Here is a 27,298-nt window from a genome sequence, read left to right as displayed (position 1 = left end):
CCTGCGCACGGCGGTTTACCCTGGCCCTCACCTCACGTTCCCGTAATGGCGGCCCGCATGAGCCTGCTGCTGTGGTGCCGGCTGCGCTTCCCTGCGCCCGGGACAGGCCAGACGCGCCGCGCTCCGGGGAGGCCGCGCCTCAGCCAAGTCCGGCTCAGCTGCAGCGAGGCGGCCGCGCAGAGGGCCCCTGGCCGACAGGAGGCAGGTGAGGCGGCGTCCGTGGCGGGGCAGGGCCTGGCAGGGGGGCGGCTGCACTAGGCCAAGGCGGCAGCTCCCGGCTCCGGGGCTGGGTGCTGTCGGGAAATGGGGCAGGAGGCTGCTGGGCGCCGGGGTCTGGCTGGGGCTGCGCCTCCGTCTTCCGCGGGCCAGGGGTGTGATAGCGCCGAAGCCGGGCGGGGCTGTAGTGCCCTGGCAGCTCGGGGAACCTCGCGAATAGCGCGCAGCGGGCTGTGACCCGGCTTCTCTGGGGAGCGGCCGTGTCCGCCCCGCCGCGCAAGAGCCGGCCGCGTGGGAATCATTTGCCAGCCCCTGTGGCTCTGTTTAGGGCTGGGAGGGGCCAGGCTCTGCCCGCTCGAGGGGCTGCGTTGGCAGCTTGTGTACAAACCGGGCGGGTTGCAGCCTCTCTCCGAGCTACCATCGGGAACAGTGGCCTGCAGATTTAAAAGTTTATTAGAAAATATTTAAATAAAGATAATACAAAGAGTTCGATGTGTCAGTCATTAGTCATCGGGGGCAACATATAGAGTATGGGGGGAGGCTGGTATTTGGTTATAGGTTAGCATATAGTACATACAGTCTGTAAAGTCCCCAATGTGGGGTGTACGGTGAGTGGGGTCAAAATATAGTAGAGGAACTGTGAGGGTACATCACTCATATAATGGGTTCACATAGCCATGATAGGGTAAGCGGCCGGGTAATGGGGACGGGGTGACCTCACATGGTGGAATCCAGATCGGTAGGTTCAGACTCAGGGGTATAGTTTAGTAGGGGGTTGTAAGGTTTCCCTTCCCCCCGCGTGGGTGCTGGAGTCACATCGGCTCACTCTGGTATTGGCGGTGGCCGGTGATGTGTTCAATGTAAATGTCTAGACACCGGATAGTGTCCGAGACCATCAAGCGTCTCATGAGTCGCGCTGGCCGCAACGCCCCGCAGCCTAGCACACGTTCGTTCCAGGGTCCCAGGCGCAGCGCCCCGACGATCAGGGCGTCGGGTAAACCTCGTAGCCTTTGCCCGCAAGGTGTCAGTTAAGAGGGTTATTTTCGAGTTACGGGCTCGGGCTTCGCGGAACGCCGGGGTCCTGTTCTCGAAGGGATCGTCACTCGACGAGGTCTTTTTCCGCTCCTCGTCCGGGACGACTATGTCGGGCGCAGGGGCTGTACGGTGCGGGGATGGTGCGGTTGACTGCAATCTCACCGAGGTGTGGGCGATGGCCTTCACTAGGCGGTCCTGGACGGCGTTGTGGCGCAGCTGCCAGGCTCGGCGTGGGCATGCAGCTGCACAGGACATGGGGCAGGGTCCTCCAGGGTACCCGTGCTTCCGCAGCTGCGCCGGTTCCCGTGACGGATGCTCCAGTTGAGCGGCACGACGCAGTTCACGCCGGCGGCAGTGTGAGTGAAACCGCCAGTCGCGACGCGGATGAAGCTCCCGCGGGGAGGAAGTGGGGTAGTCCACTTGCTGGTCACCTCCAAGGCCTTGCCTGGTCAGGTTTTGTCCTCAGGGTGTCCACGTAGAGCGCGTGGACGCATCTCTTCAGGGACTTCTCAAGCACGCATCTGGCTCGGGCTGACGGTGATGCCGCCTCCGTCCCGATCTGCGGCACCAGAACTCCCAGCTCTGTCGCTCCTCGCTCCATCAGCGGCAGCGCCCAGTCCAGCCCTATCGGTGGCGTGGCGTCGCGGCTGCCGCGGGACACAAGGCGAGGCATTGCCCACCTGTCGTCGGGCGAGATTCGCCGTCCAGGGAGCGCTCAGGAAGGTGGCTACATCCTGGCCGGAGAGGCCTGCGATTCGGTGCGTCGTGGTAGCGTGGCAGGCGGTCGCCGGCGACGCTCTTAAACTGTGGTTGTCCGGGCAAGTCAGGAGGTGGAAGGCGTGCGGATGAAGCGATGTCAAGAGGTCTCCCATGCGGGGGGTTGGGCTACCCGTCGTGCGCAATATATATGAGCTCGTTGCGGCTCTCTGAGGCCAGGGACAGGCACTTTTTGACCAGCTCCGGATGGTGTTGTCTGCCTCTGTGAGGGGCAACCTTTGCCAGCGGCGGAACTTCAGGAGAAAGGCGATGTGGGGGATCAGTGGAAGGTGTTTGAAGGCGTGATTACGCTATGGGGCACAAGTGATGCGTCGATCGTTAGGCAGCGTCCTGCAGGATTCTCCGGATGGTGTCCTCTGGGGGTCTCTGCCGGACGCGGACGCTCGCGCGTGCAAGGTGTTGATACTGCTGCCTTACGGCAGGGGAACGACGGGCTTGCCCTGGATCTGGAACTCCGTCGCCAGCACCGAGTCTCTTTTGCTCCCGTTGACGTGGAGGGACGCGCACTTTTTGGCATTGAAGCGGAGACCCATCCAGTCAGCGACTCTCCCGATGGTGTTGAGCATACCCTGGAGCCTCTCGGGGTCGTCCGCGATCAGGACCAGGTCATCCGCATAGGCCAAGACGCTCACCCTCTCGCCGTGCAGGTTGAGGCCGTCAGCGCCGTTGGAGATCGCTTGCAGGAGTGGCTCCATGGCAAGGTTGAAGATGATTGGGCTGAGGGGGCAGCCCTGCTTTACACCGTGTACCTGCCGTGTTGGGGATGGGGACTGCCCTGCCCTGTGAAGTGAGATCACCTTGCAGAATTCCTAGATTCCAAGGCTAGAGGGGACCACTGTGCTCATTTAGGCTGACCTGCTTAACACAAGCCAAGTATGCTCTATGAGTTATTTGGAGGGAGGTATCATTTAAAAAAAAAAACCTAATCTTAATTAAAAATTCCCAGTGATGCAGAATCCATCATGACATTTGCCAAATTACTCCAGTGGTTGATTGTTCTCATTATTAAAAGTTTGATGCTGTATTTCTAGTCAGTGGGCTGCATTCTATGCACGACTATGTTAGAATGTGGCAGAGCTGTCACTGTCTGCCATATACCAGTTCCTGAATATGCATCACTAAGAGCAAAAGAGAATAACCATCCTATTTTTGTCAAAATGGGGGTGGGATGGATATGTGTCCAGGAAAGATGTGGTACTAAGTGTCTAGTTTTGAAGAGCATTGTCACGTGCGTTACTGTTCGTGTTGAAAATTCCAGTGTTCTGTTTCAGACTCTAATCAGGACTTAAATTGTATCGGCTTATATTTTAATAGCTTTTGCCTTGCATACCAGGCAAGTTAAAATATCTAATTCGAATCTCTGCAAACCAGAAACAACCCATTTGAATACATCCTATCTTGACTTTTTCCCCAGAATAGTCATGTTAAGAAACAAAAGTCTAAAAACTGGAATAAACTATTTTTACCATCTAGTGGCTAGGGTTTTTTTTCCAAGATTGACCTTTTTTCTCATTAAGCATATCAGTTGAACTTGTGTAAAGGTTTTTTTTTTTTTAAGTTAAATACAAAAGACTGAAAAAAGTTCAATATACTTCTTCATAGAGTTCTACCAGTTATTCCTAGAAAATTGTTCAGGAATCATTGAAAGTTGAGTTTATTGAATCTCTGGATTTCTCAAAAGAGATGTTTCATATGTTAAAAATAAACAAAAGTCCCTACTAGGAGTAGCTTTAGAAAGCATCACATAGAATGGACAGTGATCATATTTGTCATGTGTTTGCGCAACATGTATTAAGGGTTACTGTTAAAGTTCAGTACCACTTTGCTACTGTGTAAACCTGATAATTTGTTTTTAAACCCAGCTGCAGTGCTGCAGATAGTGGCAGCAACTCAACCTCTTTATTTCTGTGTGTTTTCCCACCAGCTCGTCTTCAGGTGACTCTAAATAGCACTGTAGCCTGCCAGCTCTGTCCAACAGGCACAGACAGTATGCAAGGAGCAGAACTCTCTAGTGCAGTGATTCTCGACCTTTGGGCAGCCCAGTCAACACACAGCTGTGGCCCATGTGTCATCTCAGGGCCATACAGATAGTATATATATTGTGTGGATGAGGCCCACATAACACACAGAGAGCTGCATAAGTATCCCACAATGGTAAATAGGGTAAGAACCACTGATCTAGTGACAGAACCTGCAACAGATAAAAAGTGGGAGAGAAAAATAAGCATAAAGTAGTTGGGAAATGAGGGAGAAAAAATCCGGGGGTGGGGGGGAGAGAGAATAAAAAGCAGAAAGCAAAACTGAAAGAAAGATAGAAAAGGGAAAAAACAAGGACGGGGGGAAAGAGAAATAGTTGGGGCATGTCAGAAAAAGCGAGATGTGATGACTACACTAAGACATAGTGTATTAAGGGGGAGTTGGCATGGGTTTCCAGACCCAGTATCATTGTGTATTCTGTATAGAGTTTAATGATCAAGGAAGGACAGGAGCTACTGGTCCGGGCTGAAGAATGTATCACTATCTGAGTGTTGTGCGTTTGCATGACAGCTGCTCTCAACTGTAATATGCTCTGGCTCAGTTTAAGTAGATGTTTTACATAGAAAATATCAAGCCAGTCGGTAATGTCAACATAACAGGTTCACTATAGAAATACATTTTCTGTGGAATGGGAATTCATTGTTGTGGGTTTTGCCCCCGTATCTGACTTAGTAAAATTGTGGAAGAATTGCACTTACATTTCATATAGCACTCCTGTGGGTTTTTTTTGTTGGTGCTTGATTGGTTTTGGGTTTTTTTGTTCCCAGTTTCACTGTGGCTCCTGTCAGTGCCATTGGGGAAATACTGTGTGCTGAAAAAGGGCACCAGTGCAAACCTCTTGGGAGTGCACACATGGGAGGAGAAGACAAAACTAGAAGTGAACAAGTAAAACAGTAGGGAGGTGAAGAAAAATTGATACAAAGAGGAGAAAGAACCTCTCTTTTGGGGGATTGCCCATTAGTAACTTGGTTTTTAAAACTGAGTTCTGTAGATTTCTTAACATCAAGCTACCAGAATCTGTATAAAACCTACATTTTTATGCAGAATTTTTTTTCTCCCGCCTCCCACAGATTCTAAAGTCGGTACCCGAAAGAAGACATTTCCTGAGGTGCAAGCAGAAAGGCTAGAGCAAGCACAGCGGACTGTTTTAATTAACTGCCCAGCCAAGATCAGTGAGAAAAAATTTCTCAAGTATTTGTCCCATCATGGAAAAATTAATAGTCACTACTTTTATGAAAGCTATGTACGTACTTGGAGTATTTTAATTTGAAATCTTTTGTTAAAAGCTGTATTTGGGCAAAAAGAAATGTCAGTGACTAGTTTGCAAGAAACTAGTTTTTGTCTCTCTCAAAAGTTGGGCATCTTTCTTTGACAAATTACTTGTGTGTATTTCTTTTCATGTTTGTTAAATTTTACAAGATGTTATGTAAATTAAGAATATTTATTCCTACTTCTCAATGTTTCAGTGAAGATTTGTTTCTTTTAATTGAATAGTGACACCCAAAATGAGTTGAAGATAGCACACATTTTTGGGCGAGGCTAAAGTAACTTTCATGCCACATGTTTGCTTGCCTAACAACAGAACATATTTATTTGCACTCCATTCGCTTCCTAAATCTAGCAGTAATGGAAATAAATATTTTCATTAATTTGCTTACTTTCTAATGCAGAAATGTGCTCGTTATGTCAAATGGTATACAGCTTAAATTCTCTTTTTGACAGCTTGTAAAAGAGTATAAAGGTGCTGAGGTATGAATTAGTGTGAAATGCATAGGATAAAAATCGTATTGTAGCTGGACAGCTATGATTACTGTTGCAACGGTAATATCAGTGTAATTGTTTATGCCTTGTACCAACTATTTTACCATGTCTCCATTTTTTAATGCTTTTAGGGTACCTACGATGTGGTAGAATTTTCTGAAAAAGACAGCATAACTTCACTGCAGGATGTTATCCGAACCCCAGGCATTGAAGAGGAATGTGCTGTTCCATTTAAATCTAGACTTTTTACTTTAACGTTGAAAAACCCATCAACTCAAGCTGCTGATCAGGCACCAGTTCACTGTCATAAGCAATCCACCATTCTAGTCAGTGATCTTGTTCAGAAGCTTTGTAGTGCTGACAGTGTAAGTCTATGGAAGGGGTGGGCAAACTTTTTGGCCCGAGGGCCACATTGGGATTGTGAAACGGTATGGAAGGCCGGGTAGGTAAGGCTGTGCCTCCCCAAAGAGCCTGGCCCCTCCCACTTCCTGCCCCCCTCAGAACCCCTGTCCCATCCAACCCCCCCGCTCCTTTTCCATTGACCGCCCCCTCCCGGGACTCCCTGCCCCTAACCGCCCCCCAGGATCCCACCCCCATCCAACCCCCCATATCCCCTGACCGCTCCCTCCCAGGACCCCCTGCCCCTAACCACCCCCCTGAGATTTCCCCCATCTGGAACACTCCCTTCCAGCCCCTTTCGGAATGTGGCCCTACGAGCATGGGCGGAGGACTCAGGAGGAACAGGGGCAACCGCACAGCTGGAGAGAAGCAGCGGTTTCCCCTTTAAAGTACCGCTTCTCTTTGGACTGCTGCAGCTTCCCTGTGCTCCTCCTGAGTCCTCTGCCCGTGTTCCTGCCACCCGCACTGCCCCTGCTCCCCTGAGGCGCCAGATGAACCTCCCTCCCTGCTCTCCCCTGCCGCAGCAGAGTGAGGTGAGCCTGCGGGGGAAGGGGAACAGCAGGGGAGGGGCCGGGGGCTAGCCTCCCCAGCCGGGAGCTCAGGGGCCAGGCAGGACAGTCCCATGGGCCAGATGTACCCCATGGGCGGTACTTTGCCCACCTCTGATCTATGGCTATAGCTCTCTTAAGGGTTTTTTTTTCTTTTTTTTTTTAATTTTGTGTATGGAAATGGAAAAGCCATATTGGGCTTTTACAGCTTAATTCCACTGATCAGAAATATTTATCTGAGCTATTAGGGGGTTTTCTTGGATAAATGCATTTCATAAATTGAAATAAATATGTCAAGTGGTTACTTTATTTGTTGTGACCATTAGTGTGTATGAAGCAATCTCTGAATGAGATGGTCTACTTCTGTTCAGTCTTGCAAATTTTTTTTAGCACCTGTTTGTATTAAACAGTTAACTCTTCAACAAACTGATATTTATTTCCACTATTCCCACACCTTGTTTTGAGGTTTGAGATTTCTGAGCCCATATCAGAATCCATCAGTAAAAACAGGAAAGACTTGGCCTTTCTGATACTTCTAAGCTTTAAAAAGTAGAAGCAAAAATAGTGGAAAGAAGTGGAGGGGAGAGAGAGGTGAATGTTTAAGTAAACTACTCTGACAGTAGGACTGATACCTTGAAGCATAATGTCTGAGTAATGCAACATATCAGGCTAAGACAAGAACATAGAGGACTTGTGCAATTTCACTTCAATTTTTGAGAGAAAAAATTATCAGAAGTCTTACAATACATTAATATTTACCTTTTTTGAGTCTTAGTCCAGAGCACATTTTTTTGCTCTTTATTTATTACTCTAAGTAAAGCTTCTATTGAAGATAATATGAGTGAGGGCTTGGGGAATATTACAATATGGGACCAGGTTCCTAAGCTATAAGTAAAAAAAACACCTATTAAATGTATTTTAGTTTAAAAAAAACAAAACAAAAAAAGGTGGATATATGTACTGATCAAGTCAGAAGTGACTGGTGGACTTAGGATTCCATGGAGGAAAATTGTAGAGAGGGGCAATGTTCCCTATATGGTAGCAGCAGAATTCCTGATTAAGCATTCCGTACTACCCTATCGCAGGAATGCAGGCAGGCGAGTGAAGTTACTCGGGATTTATAGTGGTGTAAGAGCGTAAATCCAGACTAACTCCATTGACTTGTGCTGAGTTACTTTGGCTATACAGTGCAGTAACTGAGATTGACTGCCCACTTTGGTTCATATATGGTGATTAGATCCTTGAATGATGGTGAGCAATGAGTATGCTCGGAGAGCCCCAAAGAAGAAAGTCTTAGCCATAAGCTAAGTAGGACATTACTTACAATGTTAATGTCTGAGAGACCTATGGAATACTACCAGTATTGTTCTACAGCTGAGGAATGTATCCCTCTACCTTTCTTCGTGCTTCTCTTATTTACCTGTGAATTTCTCTTTGATGCACTGCTGCTCTCAGTACAAAGATATTTGGGATACCTTTCAGAGCTGAGCAAATGGCACCCACTGCAGATGACTGAACAGAAATGGGGGCACTCTCCTGCAGTAGGAAATTGCACCAGTAATGGACTGGATGGCTTGATAGGATGAAGGGATCTGTGGAGGTGAGGGGCACATTCCATTTATTCTTCAAACCAAAAAAACACTTCTTTTTTTGTTTGTTTTTTTGAAAAGCCATTACCAAATTGCAACACCACAGGAGAGGTACTCTGGATTAGAGTTAGATTAACCCCTAGTGGTGAGTTGAATAGCCTGGGAATTGGGGCATTCAGGATGCATTTGCATGATTTATGGTGAATACTTTGGTATCTGATAAGAGTCAAAATGCTGGATATCATGGCCAACAGGCTTCATGTTTTCATTTGGATCTATTATCTTCTTTTTTTTCTTTCGGTTTTACTTTGCTGCTCCATAAGGAAAAGTCCTCAATAATATCTCTAAATGTGTTGGGGGGTGGTTTCTGAAATGAAGGAATTGGTGTTTAAAGCTCTAGAGGGCATCTTAATTTGTAAATATTTTATTTACTTCTATAGCAATGTAAGTGACATAGCACTAACATTCATTTTAAGAAGTTGAAGAATAGCCTCTGAGGGGGGTATTAAATTAGCTCAGAAGGACTGGATGCTAAGCAAAGAAATAAATAAGAAAATGGAACTAACGTATTTTGATGTCTGTTTTTTCTTCATTAGGTAAGTAATCAGTTGTACACTCTAATGGATGAATATCAGCTAACAGAGGAGAACATTAAGCTCCGGTTTCTAGCCTGTTCTCTGATTCAGGAAATTGCATGTGCATATTTCCCAGAGTGCAGAGTGAAGCCATTTGGCTCCTCAGTGAACACCTTTGGCAAATTAGGATGTGATTTAGACATGTTTTTGGACCTGGATGAAATTGGGAGGAGCCCTACAAGAGCGGTAAGAATAAACTGCATGTCTCTAACATGTAGGAATTTTTTGACAGATTTAATCACATAAAGATATAAGTAAAACTGGATACGCTATACTGAGGTTTTCAAAAGATTTCTGATAGTCTCTCACAAGAGTCTGTTAAGAGGATTTGGTGTTTTGTGGGGGTGTACAGAACTAGAGACTTTAATGAATTAACAACTGTGATCTGGAAACAGAGTAAGAATAAACAGGTTTTTCTCATCATGGCAAGAAGTAAACTGCTGTGTCCCCTATAGTGTTCACTGTACTGTACAGCAACTGCACTCCATAGTTAATGCTGAGGCATTCAGATGCCACAGTGACAAGCACCAGGACAAAACCCTTCGGGCTTAGAATAGAAGTCTGTACTTTAAACCCCCAAACTGAGCTTGCTGAGTGAAGTAGCCAATTTGTTTGCAAGTTGGCTTGTTTAAAATAAGACACAGAATTTTTTTTGTAGAATTTGGAGCATGGAGGTTAAAAATTAATATAAAATTGTTGAATTTTCCATGCATGTCCTAAGTTTCTAGGACACCATATTTTGTCTATAAGACTAGGACTATTTTACAGTTAAATTGCTACAGCAAGGCCACTGTACTGCTTCAGTGCAGACACTCACTACAGTGAAGGGGAGGTTCTCCTGTTGCTGTAGTTGATCCACCTCCCCAAGAGGTGGTAGCTGGGTTGATGGAAGAATTCTTCTGTCAACCTAGAGCTGTCTACCCTAGGTGTTAGGTCAGCTTAATTATGTAACTCAGGGATGCATACTTTTCACATCTCTGAGCGACATAGCTGTATCAACCTAACTTTCTAGTGTAGACCTGGCCACAGTTTAATGACTTCTCACTTCAGCTTTCCAGCCTTCCTTTGTGACCCACCTCTGATTTTTGCTACTGTATTTCACTGCCATGTGGAAGTATATGAATGAGTAGTGCTTATTTTTCCTATTATTGGCGCTTACCAGTGGCAGTTGGGGAAGTTTATACTGGGTTTGTATAACTTAGCGTACTTTACTGCACTAACTAACTTCATTAATCAGGACAAATTAAGAAGACATCTGCCAATAAAAATGAATGCAGTGAATGTACTGGACTGTGGCAATTTGCATGCATAGTCCCTCTAAATACTTTGTTAGTCAGTTGAGCTAAACTCAAGAACTGTGTTCCATAGGTGAACCTCCTTCTGTTGAAATCTGTCTCCGCCATTACCCGGGATGTGAGCAGGTCTGAGATGTCTTGCTCTGGATTTTCTTTAGTAAATCAGTCCAGCTGGCATCTAGCTCTTTAGTGTAATAGGGTAGATTGATTTAAATCAGCAAGCAGGAAATCTTGATTTAAATAATTTAAATGTGGTTTGCATTTGTACTTAGCTATTTTCCTAAAAAAAAGTTGATACTTCATTGGTTGGTAACCATTAAAAATGTTGATTTGCAACTAAACATAGCCTTTACATTAAAACTGATACTGCTTCTTACTAACCAGGAGGATAGACTTTATCTATGAACATTTATTTAAGCAATTTAAGCTTAGCATATATTTATTCATTCTTATTTTTTGCATTTTGTATTGTGTTAGAAATTTGAGAATTATGTATTTCTTCTTTACTAGATTTAATGTTTTGCTTGTGATTTGTCTCAAGCTCTATTTGGAAATTGGAATTAACTGCATAAAAAGTGTTTTTCAAATAGTTTAATTGATAAAAATATTTTAAATGTGCTGCATACAAGAGGAAAAAATGTAAGTTAAATGCAAAAAATATTTTGATAGAAACCTAACTGATTTTTAAACAAAAAAAGTATATGTAGTTAGGGAATTGAACTGACTGTTTCTGTTTGCCATGTCCTTCAGGATTTCAGAACTGTAGATCTCATCTCACAATTAGTTTTTGTTCATAGATTGGAAGAGGAAAATAAGCTTTCCTAGTTCAGCTACCAGTCGGTTTCTTAAATTTTCACGAACTAGTCATTGAACTGAACTAGTGAAATAAATTGAAATTAGGAAAATATCTTTCTACTCCTGCAAGAAGGCTGTCAAAAGCTGGTTTACATGTGCTTAGCCGTTGACTTCCACCAGTTCAGTAGTTGTGACTTTCTTTGGGCTTGGCTACACTTGCAAGTTGCCGCGCTGGTGAGGGGGTTACAGCGCTGCAACTTACTCGGTGTCCACACTTACAAAGCTCAGCCGGAGCTGCTGCAAGCTGCTCCCTTTAGGGGGGCGCAGCCTGAGACGCTTTGTCTGTTCCTATAGTGTCTGCGTACTGACACCGGAGTCTGCATGCGCTACCGAACCCCGCGCCATTGTTATGCGAATCCCGCTGTTGAATGCAGTACACTGTCAAGGGACCCAGCAACAAACGTGAGGAGACACGCTCAATCAGGAGGTGGAGGGGTGGACACTCACCGCGCGTTACTTGTTCTCCAGAGGTATTAAGCGTATCCAAATATCTTTGTTACAACAAACGCGAGGAAGACCCCCGGAGCTACAAACAGCATCATCTTGCTCCACGAGCGAGCCGGAGCGAGCAGGCTTATTTTCACAAGCTGTTGCTTGAGGAACAAACAGCGCGGCGGGGGGGAGGGAGTCGTCGAGAGAAGCCTGCTTATCTGTCTGAAGCTTTTTACATTTAAGAGTGATTGGAGAGAGGAGGGGAGAATGGCCAGAATTTGGCAGGCAGCGAGCTCATGCAATTCTGCTCCAAAAATCCGCGCTCGATCTGTCTCCCGACGCTCCTCTGTCACCCATCGCACTCACCCACCGCCTGTTTGAACTTCAGCAAGGGAGCTGTCACAGATGCTGTCCTAAAAATATCCACTCCTCTGTCTCCCAGAAGCCTCCTGTCCCTCCACCCCAACCCCCTCTTTTGAAAAAGTCACGCTGGCGACTTGATAGCTGGGATACTGCCCCACAATGCACGATCCCAGACAGCGCATGCAATAATCTGCAATGTGGCCGAATGCAGCGGTTTCCTACAACTGATGAGTCTAACCAACAGCGTGTAACTCCCATGCATGCAAATTTATAGTAGCCATAAGCCTCTTCTACACTGGTTGCACAAACAAGTATTGCCTGCTCAATATGTTTTTCATTAATTAACTTGTTTTTAGATTATCAAAAATGTACTCCATTTAATGGGAACTCTATTAAATGAAATCAAATGTATAAAAAAAATACAATTAGTTACGTTTCATCCCTGTGTATTCTAAAAGGTAAATACAAGTTGCTGCTTGTGATTCTAACCACTCTAATGGTTGCTGATCGCTATTTAGTAGCGCTCTTAAAAGCTCTCTTTTTAGGCTAATGCATGTTAATTTGAGTTGGCGATGTTGACGCACATTCTCATAGGGCTTAAAGCAATTTTGAGTTTTCTCATTGCCAATCCATTAGAATATTGTCAGATTAGTACAACAATGGACACTGGATAAAACAGTGTCTCTTGTAATGATGATTTTGTCAAAGAAGAAGAATAGATATCAATTCTGTCATCACTGCTGATGTAATCATGGGTAATTCTTGCTGTGGTTGACACCGCTGCTGCTGATGCGACCTACATGGTTGATATAGCTGTCATAAAGTTAAATTACCAAAATATGACCTTAAGGTCCAAAATTGGTCTATGCATGAACTCTAAGCTTTACAGCAGCATTGATATTGCTGCCCCAATCAAGGATTTGGTAGGACGCCCTATTACGTTGTCTCCCCAAAACCTTCTCTGGGACCCTAACTCAGATGCCTTGGTTCACAACAAAGGGAAATAACCTTTTCCTTCCCCTCTTTACCTCCCCCAGGCTTCACTTCCTGGGTTACCCTGACAGATTACTGTACTTAACTCCTTGAATTACAAACAGAGAGGACAAGTCACCTTCCCCCTCCTTTTTTCCCCACCCATCTTTTCCTGAGAGATACAGTATCTTGCACAGAATTCCTATCCCCTGACCTCAACTAGAAAAGAAATCAAACAGGTCTTAAAAAGAAAGTTTTTAAAAAAGAAAGAAAAGACATAAAAATCATCTCTAATCAGTGAAAATTACAGGGTATATTTGCTATATAAAAAAATGAATAAACAGCCTTTTCAGAAAAAATACAATGATTAAACATTTCCAGCAAACTACACACTTGCAAATACAAAAAAACAAATAAAAAACCTATATTGTCTTTCACCTGTACTTACAAATTGAAACAGAAGATAGATTCGGGAGATAGTGTGATCACTCTCAGAGACTAGAGAGCAACTGACTCAGAACAAAGGACCCTCACCCAAAAACTTCCCTCCCTTGAGATTTGAAGATATCTTGTTTCTGATTGGTCCTCTGGTCAGGTGTTGTTCCTTGTTCTTAACCCTTTACAGGTAAAAGAGACATTAACCCTTAACTATCCATTTATGACAATAGCAGGTTGTTGTCACACCCCTTATCTGCACCGGCTGTGACAAACAATACAGCTTTCTGAGCTTGTAATTTGGGATTCATGATGCCATAACTCACTGTCACAAAGTGCTCATATTCTTGGGTTAGTGTTGTGCAACTTGTTAGTTTACTGTTTGGATTGTTGGATGGCATGGTCTAGGCCCATGAAATTCATTTTCTGGCAGTAACCTAATTGGTGTAATGTTGTTTTGCTATGTGCTGGCCAAAGATATGGATCCGCCTGTCCCTAATTACCAGAATCTAAAACTGCTTTTTATGGAGGCAATGATTCTTTTTCATGTGCCTGCACCATCTACTACCAGAAGACATTGGCAGGGGTTTCAAAGGCTATTTTGAGGCTAGAGAAGACAGAGACAGTGAATTGCTGTTAGAAGTAGCATAGCAAAAGTAATTCCACAGGACCATCTGGACGCGGAGGCATGAACTGAGCGGGTATTATTTGTAATGGCAGATGACCTCTACTCAGACCACTGCTTCTGGGCCAGGAATACAAACATTTTCTGGTGAGACCTTTTTGTGATGGAAACATGAGATAACTAGCAGTGAGCCCAGAACTTTCAAATGAAGACACATTTCATGGAGCTGTGTGAAGACCTTGCCCTTGCAGAGAGCATGAGAGCCAGTAATGGTCCTGAATTGTGTTGCTCTTTGCTTTGTGAAAACTGACAACCTCAGACTGATACAGATCTGTTGGCAATCCATTTGAGTTTGGAAAATTTACAGGGAGTTCAGTGATCACTGAAGTTTGCAAGGCACATAATGATGTATTGTCCTCCAGTCTTGCCAAAATTGGAAATATTCCTGAAATAATTGCAGGGCTTGAACAAATGGGCTTCCTGAACTGCACAGGTATGATTGATTTGGACATATATACCCATCTACCATCTCAAGGAAGCAAATGTATTAATAGGAAATGATACTCTACATCATTATGCAGGCTTTTGTGGATCTCCAGGGCATGTCCATCGATACCTACATCAGATGCACTGGCTGGGTTCATGATGCCAGGGTGTTCTAGAGATCTGGCCTGTTTCAACTTGGGCAAGCTGATACGTTATCTCCTCCCTGTCCCTCTCCAGGAATGGACCAAAATCATATACAAAATAAACTGCCTGCACTGGTGGCATGGGGTCTGAACATACAGGTGTTTGGGATAGTGGTGAGTGCCTTTGAGTACAATTTTACGGCAGTTTATATTTTGGCCCGGTTATGTCCACAAACCTTTACACTTTTTAATGTTAGATGCTTTCATTAAAAAAAAAAAAAAAAAAAGCTTCTGTCTTCAGCCACTGTGAAGTTCTAATTTGCATTCTTTTTCTTTGCCTATATACCATTTTGATGCATGATTGGAAAAGAGGGATTGGGTGGAAGATATTCAAGCATAATGGTGCTGCATCCACCCTTAACTGAAATCAAAATTAAGATTATAAAATAATGTATGTATTTTGTAATATTCTGCATAATGACAAAGATGACAGCCTCCATCTTACTGGCCTGAGATTCTGAGTCCTTCATTACTTCCTTTGCCTGGGATGTCTGTACCATGTTGTGACTTCCTGGGATGTATAAGGGAACAGCTCCTGTAAACTGGGGCCAAGGTTGCCTCCCAGGCTAGGGCCACCTTCATCTTTCAGTTCCTTTGCTTCATCTCCTTGATGGTTGTCCAGGAGAGGTAGGGTTGTATCTTCACAGACATGACGGTTCCAGACTCCCTCCCACACTGGGTCTAAAGATGAAATGGGCTTCTCTCATGAGAGTTCTCAACACATCATAAAATGGACAGGTTTTGGGGACTCTCACCAAATTTCTTATTTTTATTTCTGGCCTTCTAGTACCTCATCTTGTGTCCCATTTATTTTCTCCCTGTCCTGCTGTCCCATCTGATCAATCTCATGATCAACCAGCAACTATTTAGATACACCTTCATACAGTGTGATATTTTTTCTCTGGTATTAAATGTGGATTTTTCTCACTTTAGCCCAAAGTTGCACCAAGATTCTGGTGTGTTCATATGGTCAAGTGGCTGATACACCGGCTTAGGGGCTGCTATTCTGTTGTTTCAAACACCAGAGGTGGACAGGTGTGGAGAAACTCCAGGTAGGGTGGACCATGGATGCTGAGCAAAGGGATATGAAGATAGACCACTTCCAGTCATGCGTCAGAGCACCGGTAGATGGCAAAGTAATACATAGGAGTGGAGCCCAGTGAGTTTATGGAAAGGTATTGGAGGACCATGATATCTTGATTTGTTATGGGCGTTCACTTCATTAAACCTCGTAGTAGCAATACTCATTAAAAGCTGCCTTATGGCTTAGCGTGCGGTGGTGGCCTTGTGGCAGACGTGGATGTGTGAAGGCAAACCATACTAAGGGGGAAACAGGCTGACCACAAGGTTAGTATGCAGTGAAGACAAGGCCTGAGAATTTTTTTAAATATGCTAGAACAGTTATTTCACGAGAGTGAATAAAAATTTATTACTGTAACCTAAACTAGACATGAATTAGCAGGTATAAGGACACATTATAGGAAAATACGCATTGGCTTGGTTAGAATACTGCTATAGAGAATTGTACTGACTCTATAAAATACGTAGAACATTAGCTTTCTTTTCTGAGATAATGAATTTAAGAGTCGTCAAGAAGCTGGGCTGCATTATGAGGTAATGATAAACCAATGTGCTGAAACTCTGGGATTTTCCAAAAGCTAAAAGGAAATGTTCTTTAACAAAGAACCTCACAAATGTGGTTGGTACAAGCTAACAAACACCTTGGTCAAAAGAGAGGAAATAACATGTTTTGTAGCTTGGTTGTACTTCTTGTTTCTAGTTTTTTTCTATTAAATTAGGTCACTGAAACAGTGTGCTTCATCTTGACCTCTCTGTTTTTACATTACTGAAAAAATCCTGGAAATTACTGTACTACTTACTTGTATACAATAGTGAGATTACAGCATTCATATATTTATCTAAGCAGTTGCATTTCTAATTTCCCAGTTGTTAATCTGGAAAAAAATATAAGAGAGGGAAAGATAAAGTGATGTTTTAAAATGTTTTCTTTTATTGAGTCCTAAAAACTACTTGCAATGTGTGTTTTTAAAATCTTTAATCACAAACCATTCCTTGCAAGTGATTCCAGTTATATTTCAGAAGTGTCCCAGAATCTTATGTCATTTTCAGAACTGGTAATTTACCTTCATCTTTTTTTGTGTTAGAAAACAGGTCCCTTTTATATGGAATATCAGATGAAGAGAGTACCTTCTCAAAGAATAGCATCGCAGAGAATCCTCTCTGTGATTGGTGATTGCATTGACAACTTTGGCCCTGGCTGTGTGGGTGTGCAAAAGATACTCAATGCTCGCTGTCCATTGGTGAGATTTTCCCATCAACCAACGGGGTTCCAGTGTGACCTGACAACTAACAATAGGTAATGAAATGGCAATAGCATTTAAAAAAAATTAAATAGAACAATAATATGTATGTGGAAAGCTATAATGAAAATTACTTATATACACTTCTCTATGTGTGTCCATTTATCAAACAAATGATACATTTAAGAAGTTTTTTCCTTTTCTACATGAGCCTAAAGCAGGAAATATATTTGACAACTCTTTTTTAAAAATAAAAGAAAACAAGCACCACATTTTTGAAGACTAGTCTTATTTAATTTAGCAGTAAAAATACAGATTATAAATACTTTTTTCTAAAACTAGAGACATGAAAACTTACAATAATAAATGGATACAAAACAATATAATAATATGGATATGAAATCAAGAACATACTGTTTTTCATTAACTTTTCAATAACTTTTTTGATTCTCTGTTGCTTTTAGGACTAGGCAATTGTATAATACCAACGTTAATTTATATTCCTGCATTAACCTGAAGTCTGATCACTGAAAGGCAATTTGAAGTTGTCTTTTTCTTGGACTGAACACAGGCTAACACAAAATTATTTTATATTAGCCTAGCATTCAGGATATATTGCCATCTAAGCAGTGCAAACAGGCAATTATTTTTAAGAGAAAGGAAGTGAGACTTGATGTTTCTGTACTTGATGCCTTTCATGATGATGCCCAATAGAGGGAGTAGATTTCTTAAAAATAGCCCTATGGCCTGCCACTTCTCTTCCTAGTTTTGCTTTAATTTTTTGATTACATGTACCAAATAGCCACATGATTGCCAGTGAGGCATGTAAATGTTTTGTTTTTATTGATCATGGGTTGGGAGAGATCTGGTGTGCTGTTGAAGACACTGGAACAAGCTCCTGAGTTATGCCTGTAATTAATTTTGGTGTTCCTCCTCTTTACTTTTCTGACTTTTCCTGAGACTGTTGCATCACCTGCGGTATTTACTTGTGATATCTTGTACATTAGTGATAAAAGTGATTATACAAGAGAGGAAGAGGAGAATAGCAAAGCAAGAAACTTCATTTAATCACTGACTATGGGCCAAAATTTAACTATACTGTATGGGTAGTATTGTTGTAGAACCAGATGAAGTTGTCTTCTCTTGGTAACTGCAAGACTTAGTGTCGTTTACAATTAATCAAATCTATCAGTATTTTAAAAAAAGTATGCTTACTATTATTTGTATTACTGTAGCTAATAACTTCTTGAAAGCTTCTAGCTGAAATCTGTTTCTTTACCATTTCCCTGCTGTCCATTGCACACTTGTTTATTTTAGTTACATTTCTTTTGACTTATGAGCTGCTGTTTTCTTTTATGCATATAAAGGTACACACCCAAACCTATAAAAACACAGGAATATATCCAGTGACAGTGGAACATTTGGAGAATTTAGTTGCCAAATTTTTGCAAATCTCTACTAAGTATACGAACAGATTTTTCAAAAGTTTATAACTTTGGCCACATTTGGGTGATATTTCATGGGAACAGAAAAAGGCACATCCTTGACACAGTGCAAACCCCTTGCCAAATTTCAGGTCCCAACACCAAAGCACAGAGGCACTAGAGATGCTTAGTGGAATTTGAATTTTAACATAGGCAAAACCGTGTTTTTTCCCTAGTCCTGTTCTGGGAAATGGCTGAGCCATTTTCGCTGAAACATTCCAAAAAAATGTATCATAAGGCATACACCTGGCATGGAAAATTTCTGCCTGTTAGTTTGGCAACTGAAAACAGGCTCTTAAAAATTGCCTACTACTGTAGTTTGTACACCACTTAATTCTTTCACTGCATTATCATTTTTAAGTCAGAGTTAAACTTGTACTCTTCCCTGCTCCTCCGATTCTTAACACATTCTACTTGTGGACACCCATGTTAAAAAAGGAGAATGTGCTAACTGAACTGTATATGTAAACTGATCTTTTTTTTTTTTTAATAACATGATTATAATCCCCCTTCCTTTTTTTAAAGTACATATAAACTTTAGAGAGAAACTCCTTTGCATTTTTTTAATCTTGTACTCGGCTAAGAGGTGAATTTTTTTTAAAGTTAACTGAGTACAATGTGTGCCATTATTGAAATTTTGACATGCTAAGGGTATGTCCATGTTGCATTGTAAACCTGGGTCTGTGGGACCTGGACTTGTGGACTTTGTTTCCAAGCCTGCGCTTGAGCATCCACAGTGCATTGTAAATTTCGGGTTAGTATAGCTGAGAGCCAGGTCCAGTAATTGTAACACATCCATTCTGTGCTACGCAGACCTTCTCTCTTGGGTCTGCAGCTTAAGTTGCAGTCACCATGCAGAATGACAGGGCTTAGACCAGAGGTGGGCAAACTACAGCCCAGGGGCCACATCCGGCCTTCCAGAAGTTTTAGTCTGGCCCTTGAGCTCCCACCGGGAAGTGGGGTCTGAGGCTTGCCCCACTCAGGTGCTCCAGCTGGGGAGCGAGGTCGTGGTCTTGCTTCACTCCACATGGCTCCCATAAGCAGCGGCACGTCCCCCCTCCGGCTCCTATGTGTAGGAGCAGCCAGGGGGATCCGCACGCTGCCCCCACATCAAGTGCCACCCTTTGCAGCTCCTATTGGCCAGGAACCGCAGCCAATGGGAGCTGCAGTGGAGGCCCCTGCAGGCGGGGCGGGGGGGGGGGGAGTCAGAGGAGGGGACATGCCACTGTTTCTGGGAACTGCTTGAGGTAAGTGCCACCCGGAGCCTGCCACCTTGACTCCTTCACGTGCCCCAAACCCCTGCCCCAACCCTGATTCCTCTCCCGCCTTCCGAACCCCTCGGTCCCAGACCAGAGCATCTTCCTGCATCCCCAGCCCCTCATCCCAAGCCCTCCCGCACCCCAACCTCCAATTTCATAAGCATTCATGGCCTGCCGTACAATTTCCATACCCAGATATGGCCCTTAGGCCAAAAAGTTTGCCCACCCCGGCTTAGACCTTAGTCATGGTGAGACTCTCTGACCCACCCCACTGGCAGGGTCCTAGAACTTTGGTCCTAAGTGCTTACTGACCGAAGTCAGGCAGATTTGGGTGTGGATGATACGTGGGCTTGGGCTCAAATCTGAGTCAGAGCTTGGATTTAGTATGCAGTGTAGATATGCTCAGTGAGGCTGTGGAACAAGCTAAGACTGCAAAGTGTGGTTCAGTAGTTTTGCATGTAGAAAGCTTCCCCTCCCTCCCCCTCCTGTTTTGGTGCATATACAGATGGAGGAGAAATTGTCTTCACTTTTACTTGTTTTAAAATAGCATAGAACATTGAGGCTAGTGTAAAGCACTTCAGCACAGTCTAAATTTTAAAAGAAAAGTAACTTTTCTACTCCCAAAATCTGACTTAGACTTTATGAAGCTTATGTTTGTCCTTTTGAGGTGGTGCTGCATAATCTAGAGAAGTATGTGCAATGCTGGGAGCGAGTAACTCGTGTATCCGTACCTGCCACTTGTGGTATTAATGGTTTGCTTTTAAAAAAAACTTTACACTGGGCTTTCATAAACTTGGGGATGTTTCACTTTAAACCTTCATAATTTGAAAACTGCTGAATTGACTTTGTTCAAATGTGGCTTGTTTTGTAGATCTCACTGAGAGTTAGTAGATCTCATTGAGATTAAGATTTTACTTGATTTTTGAATGCATTGTATTGTAACCCTTTGTATCCAAGGTTATCTAAGAAATTCCAGATTGTATTTGGTTTTGTATTAGATAATTTATGACAGATGTTGTCTATTAAGACACTCAGAAGCATAAGAGTCTCATTTAAGTCTGCACTTGGAAAGTTAATTTTGCATTTTCTGACTCTGGAATGCTTTATTTCTCCCTTGTAAGGTTGCATTAATTTTTTTATGGACATTTTACACAATTCCACTTCTAAAGCGTATTGATAGTATTTCTCTTTCACTGTACTTAAGTCCTTAATTATAGGGCCATCCAGAACTTCATCTTAGACATTTTCAGGTGTTCTCTCCTACTCTTATCATATGCAACAATTTGGAAAAAAGATCCTCTTTCTTTATAATTATTACGTCTTAGAGCAGCATGAGTTATGGTTACATTTGACAGTTGGTGATTCTCTTTAATATTTACAATTTGTTCCTTGGACTTGTGCCTCACAGAGTTGCCATGAGAAGTTCAGAACTCCTTTATATATACGGTAGTCTTGACTCACGTGTAAGAGCTCTTGTGTTCAGTGTGCGGTGCTGGGCCCGTGTACATGGCATCACAAGTACCATTCCCGGTCCCTGGATTACGAACTTCTCTCTAACAATGATGGCCTTGTTTTTCCTTCAAAAGAGAACACCACCTATCATTCCAACACTAGACCAACTTAAAGATCTAGCAGGTAAGAACATTTCCATTTTGGAGTAGGACTGCACTAGCTCTCATGTGTTTTCTCTCCACTCTGGTTTCATTGAGTTTAATGTGAATCAGTCACTTTTGATGGTCCAAAATAATCTTGCAAATGCCATATATTTGAGAGAACATCCAAGTCGTTGAACATTGGTACTGATTCACTGTTGCAAGGTGAATACTTTGGAGAATCAGACACTTTGATTGATTTTTGGCTTTAAAATAAATTTTCCAGTCACAATATTAAATTCCACTGACAACATTAATTTAATAATAAATTATTCATTTAATCCCAGTAGGAGGGCTGCAGTACTTATAGAAAAGCTTTATTTTAACTGGCTCAGAGAGTGGGATTGTTCTGTGCATTAGGCAATTAAAAGTCAGCATTTTCTTAAAAGTCCAGGTTGTTGTTTCTTCTGGTTTGTTGATCTTCTGTTCTCAATAAATTAACCATAAACTACCATGTAATATTATCTTTTCACTGTCATTTGGTATGATATGTTATTTTGTAGTCATCAACTTTGACATCAATATCACACTTTTAAAGAAATTAAAAGCAAAAGATATATTTCTGACTGATAGCTTTTACTGAAGAGGGCTCACCGACTTGCAAATAATTCTCACAATGTCCCTGTGAGGTAGCTTTTACTCATTTTGTTATACCAATAAAAACTAGCAGGATCTTATTAAAGGGGACAAGACATTTGTCACATTTATTGTAAATACCATAATAAAATAAAAGATAACAGCAAACAATGTTGTTTGGCTACTTATTCCTATGATTACTTATATATATAGATATAGATATCCATTCACACAATCATTCATACAAGTTCTGTATAGATATTATCGTTACCAGCCTAAAGTTGCTTGTGACAGAATACTGGCCAGATACCCTGTACACAAGAGTGGAGCCGAGTCTGGATCAGGTGCACCTGATGCTCCTGGAGGCTGGCAGCAGAACCATAGACTCAAAGTCCTCAGTCTTCAGAGTCCAGTTTTATAGGGATTTTTCCCTATGTTAGTTCAGAGGAGTTATTTCATTCTGTTGTTGCTAGATCAATCAGCAGGTGGCTGGCTCCATTCTGTCAGATGGTTGTTAGGTGCTTGGGGTGGATTCCAGTTCGCCCTCCGGGAGTCATCTGGTTGATTCCACTTGACACCTTCTTTGGCAGACACTGAATTTTTCAGGCTGGTAACTCCCTAACCATTCATTCATCGTTTAAACTAGGCACTCATTCACATGTACTCTTTATCTTAATCCCATATATTTCACTGTCTCTTTAACTTTCGGGGTGTTACCAATTTATGTGAGACTCCCTGTCTTTTATCATTCAAAAATAAAGTGAGATGAAAACTTACAGAGGGTGGGGTTCTCTATCTAAGTAGCGACTACAAAGTGTCACTTAGAGAAGGGGCACTTAGAGTCAATTAACGTTTAAAAAGTTTTATACAAAGTATTTCTTTGAGCAGGCTTCACAAAGACACAGCTGGTGGCTTGCAGATTAGAGGCTAAATCTCGGGAATCACATTTATCTCTAATATAAACCTTTAGTTATAAAGTATCAATTAACAATAAATTATTTTTAACAATAAATCATTTCTCACATAAACTAAGTTTAATATAAACCTTCTTTAATATCCCTACAATTTTATAGATGCGTAAATGGATTAATTTTTTTGCCCGAGATCAAAGAAGGTATGCCAGTGAAAAAGTGCGGAATAGAATCCAAAAGGCCTGACTTACCAGTCATCTGTTCTAACCTTTAGATGTGTTCCCTCCCAGACTTTGAAGTGGAGAATAAATGCTAGGGTGCATGCTGAATTTTAGTAGTTTTTGAAGTGAAAACAACTTTTAAAAGCTTTCAAAATCAGTTTACCAACAAGCTTTATTTTTGAATTCCCTTTGAAATTTCGAATGTGGAAATTTGAAATATTACAAGAAAAATCCCAATGCACTGTGGTAAGTATCCGAGAGGAGGGATACTGATCATGCAACCCTTACTTGTGTCTGTAACCTCACTGATTTGTGATGGTACAGGCCCTAAGTAGGGCCTCCTTGTGTAAGTGTCTTAGTGGCTGATTTTCAAAGGAACAAATAGGATTCATGCACTTACCCATTTGTGCTTTTAAAAAATCTCCTGTTTAGTCCTAAGCACTTTCCCTCCTCCATCCACAAATTTAAACCATTTAAATCTTTAACTAATTTAATTGTAAAAAGTAATTTACCTTCTGTACCACTTGCACTGATTTAAGGTACTGCTTTCTTTTTGAAAAGGATGTCTGAGTAATGCTTAATAAATATGGGGGACTTTTTTTTTTTTTTTACAGTATATCACATTTAAACACATTGTTCATAACTTGTCATTTCAGATGCAGAAGATAAGCATATAGTCGAAGGTCATGACTGTACCTTTGCTAGCAATCTAAACAAAATTAAGCCTACAGAAAATACAGAAACGTTGGGTAAGTGGATCTTCATTCAGTGGTTTTTCCATTTCTGTGAGAACCATATCCCCTTCCTTATTTTACCTTTTTCTTTTCAGATGTGCTGCTGAGTGACTTCTTTGAATATTTTGGAAATTTTGCTTTCAATAAGAACTCTATAAATATTCGAAAGGTAAATGCATTTTAATCTCTTCCCATTACTCTTTAACTGTCACAGTTCTCACTATATGAGAGAGGTAGAAATATGCAATACTGCATAAAGGGCCAAATTCTGCTGCCCTTAACCATTTATCCTACTAACTAATACATGACTAACTGTTTAATGTACATTTCTTCATAATCATAAAAAAATAATTTTCTTATCATAAGGAAATAGTATCGTTCAGGAAACATTTTGTGTTTTGCAATTGCGTGGCACGTTTTGCAGTTGCAGAAATTACACATAGAATACCTGTAAACTGATTTTATCCATAAACTTGCAGTCAGATTCACAAAGAAAGTTAAATTCTGCACAACAAAGCAAAACCGCTGATTACTTACTTACTTGATAGTGCTGCAGCATTAATTTATTTGTTGTATTATAAAACACTAACTATAAGCCAATAAAGCATCTCAGCTGAATGCTCTGTTACATGAGAGGTGTCATTGTTCATAGCTGCTTTCTTTGTCTCACTTCTGTGGTTAGAGAGCTTTTTAAAAAAAAAACAAAAAAAACTTGGACTGTACAACACAGTCCAACATTTTTTTGGTCTTCTTACAAACAGTGTATCCCTAAAGGCTTTGCAGTTTTAAATAACTGATCTGGGTTGGGAACCCAGAGTGTAGACCCCCCTCCATACTTCAACTTTTAACTGAGTTTGAAACTATTTACTGGCATGGCTGTTCACCACAGTTTGTGTGCACACACATAATGGATAAAATTTCGTTAGTAACTGTGACAGTTAAGTGTTTTGTGTCTGCTTAGTGACCTATGCTGGCGCATGCATTTCTTCATGTAATTCATTCAGCACAGTTGTTTGCAATGTTTACAGAACTCCCTAACCATGTTTATGTAACTGGCTTAACCAGTACCTGTTTTACTAGCTCCTTGTGAGATAGGAGATCCCAGAGTATATTGTCCCATGTGCTGCTACGTGGGTGTACTCTTTGGGCACTCAATTTCCTGTTCACGCACTAGGAGATACCTACCCAGATTTTCTCAGAAGACACTGACACAAACACTGCTGGATGTCGTGGACTTATCAGTTGGTTGAAATGGCAGAAAAGTTACTTTGCAGATACAACCTGAACATGTTAACTTGTGACTAATTAAGATAATCCTTTTTTAGAATTTGCATATATCTAAATAAATAAGACAGCCATGCTCCAAACTGCTTACCTATATCACATTTAAAAGTAGCTGTGTGGATTGGGCCTTCAGCTCATCTATGTTGTTGCTTTCTGTTACATGTATAAGGAATCCCTTGCCTCTTTCTTTCAAATAAGAGAATTTGTTGTTTGCATGTTACCTATTACCTATGTGTAATTGGGTAAAATAGACAGGTAAGGGTTAAGGGCTACCTTCCTGTCCCGTGAACCAGCAAGTGATTTAAAAGAAGGGTATGTTCTCCTTTCAGTACTGAGAGAGCCAAGGAAGAAGCCTTCAAGGACTGCAGGGCATGGTTGGCAGGAGAATTGCTTAGTTTTGGTGTTACGCATGAGTTTTTTGTTAACCAGTAAGTTGTGCCCTGAAGCAAGGACCTGAAACAGACTCTCTGGCATGGCATTTGTTCCTTCCTTAGTCTGTGAGAGAGCCGATGAGCTTTACAGTGTGCAGCAGTTGGAGTTCCCCAGACAGTTCACAGGAGCACTTTAATAGGGAAAAGGCACTCAGGAATACCGATTAAAAATATACTTCAGTTTCGACAACATGCTCAGCACTGTAGAAAATACAAGAAGGCAGATTCTGCTGTGAAAAGCTTCAAATCTGAGAGATGTGCAAAGGGCAGGAGGCACTCGGGGAAATCCAGGGGAGGAAATAACACTGCTTTTAAAAAATTATGAACTCTTTAGTGGGCATTGTGAAAGAATGGAGTGTTTTGGAGGGATTTTTGTAGCCGTGTTGGCTTAACAAATGGAGCTATAGAAATCATTCCATGCATGAAGGACACCATGGGAGAAGGTATTCATTCCATGCATACAGGGCACAATGGGGGCAACAGTAGAAGGCTGAAACTTGTCTTGCTGGTGTAAAAGAGAGAATGAGAGAATTGCATCAGAGACAAAGTCTGAGATGTGGGGATGTGCATTGCCTTGAAGGAGCTGAGACATTTAAACATGCTATGGTGAACAAGTAGTAGCCATTGAAAGGGCACAAAGAGTGGGAATGACATGGTCAGATTGACAGGCTAATTAAGTTGATGAACATTTCCTTTCCTTTTTATGAAAGTAATTCCTTATTAGGTCAAAGGACCTTTGCAATCAGGTGATAATATTTAATATTGCTGTAATAACTTAGCTGAACTGTTCTATTTGCTGTGTGTATAATACCCATGTGAAATATTTGTCTTTCCTATCTTTAAAATATCTGCAGGGAAAGGAGCAAAATAAGCCTGAGCCTTCTCCTCTCTACATCCAGAACCCCTTTGAACAGGCCCTCAATATCAGCAAGAATGTTAATCAAAGCCAGCTGGATAGATTTGTAGCTTTGGCCAGAGAGTGTGCCTGGATTTTACAGCAGGAAGATAAAGGTCATTCTTCATTGAATAATAGCCAGCCTTGGGGACTGGCAGCCCTACTGCTACCATCTGTAGCAAGTAATTGTATCAAGGGCAAGAAGAGAAGGGGGGGACCGGCAAGTGAACGAATCAAAAGCCTGTTGGACTCTTTGAAGATGAATAATGCAAACAGTTTGGTGAACAATGGTGGGAAAAGGACCTTTAGCAATCAAACACAGTAGCTGCTACTCTGTTGTGAGAATTGCTTGTGGTAATAATTGGAAGAACATTACTTGAACTTAGTTTCTACTTGAGGTGAGATGGAGAAAATTACTTCCTACTTCCGCTGTCCTAAAACTTGTGCAGGACTATTGAGTTTCTCTGGGCATTATCTCCTCTAAAGCCCTCCTCACTCTTCCACCTGACCTATGGATGAAGACCATCCAGACATCAGCTTTCATATCCACCTTCTTAGGAGCAGCCTTATTCTGGGTACAGTTCAAAAAGCAAAACAGATTGGGCCTGGGGAAAGGACTTCTGGAATCCTGTCAGCTAATGGATTAACAGTGCTGACAAAAAGAAGTGTCAGAAGCAACTTCTTTCCAATGAAATCATGGCTTAAAAGATGATGCAATGCTAGCGCAGGGCCGCCCCCCCCCCCCCCCACACACACACACATTAATGCACTAGAAACTATTTTAACTCAAAGTACTTGTATGCCTTTTTGTAACCGTTTTTCACACATGTAAACGGTGCAAGATACAATAAAGCAACTGGAACTTGT

At 42.1% G+C, this 27,298-nt stretch overlaps 1 protein-coding gene across 1 annotated transcript; it reads left to right on the top strand.

The window, feature by feature from the left end:
* Nucleotides 1-22: 22 nt before the first annotated feature.
* On the top strand, nt 23-27,298 carry MTPAP (mitochondrial poly(A) polymerase). The gene is made up of 9 exons (XM_032764139.2): nt 23-205; nt 5,136-5,308; nt 5,958-6,191; nt 8,959-9,183; nt 16,829-17,040; nt 21,136-21,362; nt 23,744-23,836; nt 23,917-23,990; nt 26,391-27,298. The coding sequence occupies exons 1-9, from the start codon at nt 46-48 to the stop codon at nt 26,754-26,756; spliced, it is 1,764 nt and encodes a 587-aa protein (XP_032620030.1). The 5' UTR covers nt 23-45; the 3' UTR covers nt 26,757-27,298.

The sequence above is a fragment of the Chelonoidis abingdonii genome, chromosome 2, assembly GCF_003597395.2.
Source record: "Chelonoidis abingdonii isolate Lonesome George chromosome 2, CheloAbing_2.0, whole genome shotgun sequence".
Classification (NCBI taxonomy): Eukaryota; Metazoa; Chordata; order Testudines; family Testudinidae; genus Chelonoidis; species Chelonoidis abingdonii.
This window is presented reverse-complemented; position numbering and strand designations above follow the sequence as displayed.

Excerpts from the sequence above, each read along its gene's own strand:
- MTPAP (XM_032764139.2), top strand. The coding sequence starts at position 46 with ATGGCGGCCCGCATGAGCCTGCTGCTGTGGTGCCGGCTGCGCTTCCCT. Across the intron at positions 5,309-5,957 it reads ACTACTTTTATGAAAGCTAT|GGTACCTACGATGTGGTAGA; the intron begins GTACGTACTTGG and ends TAATGCTTTTAG. Across the intron at positions 23,991-26,390 it reads ACTCTATAAATATTCGAAAG|GGAAAGGAGCAAAATAAGCC; the intron begins GTAAATGCATTT and ends AAATATCTGCAG.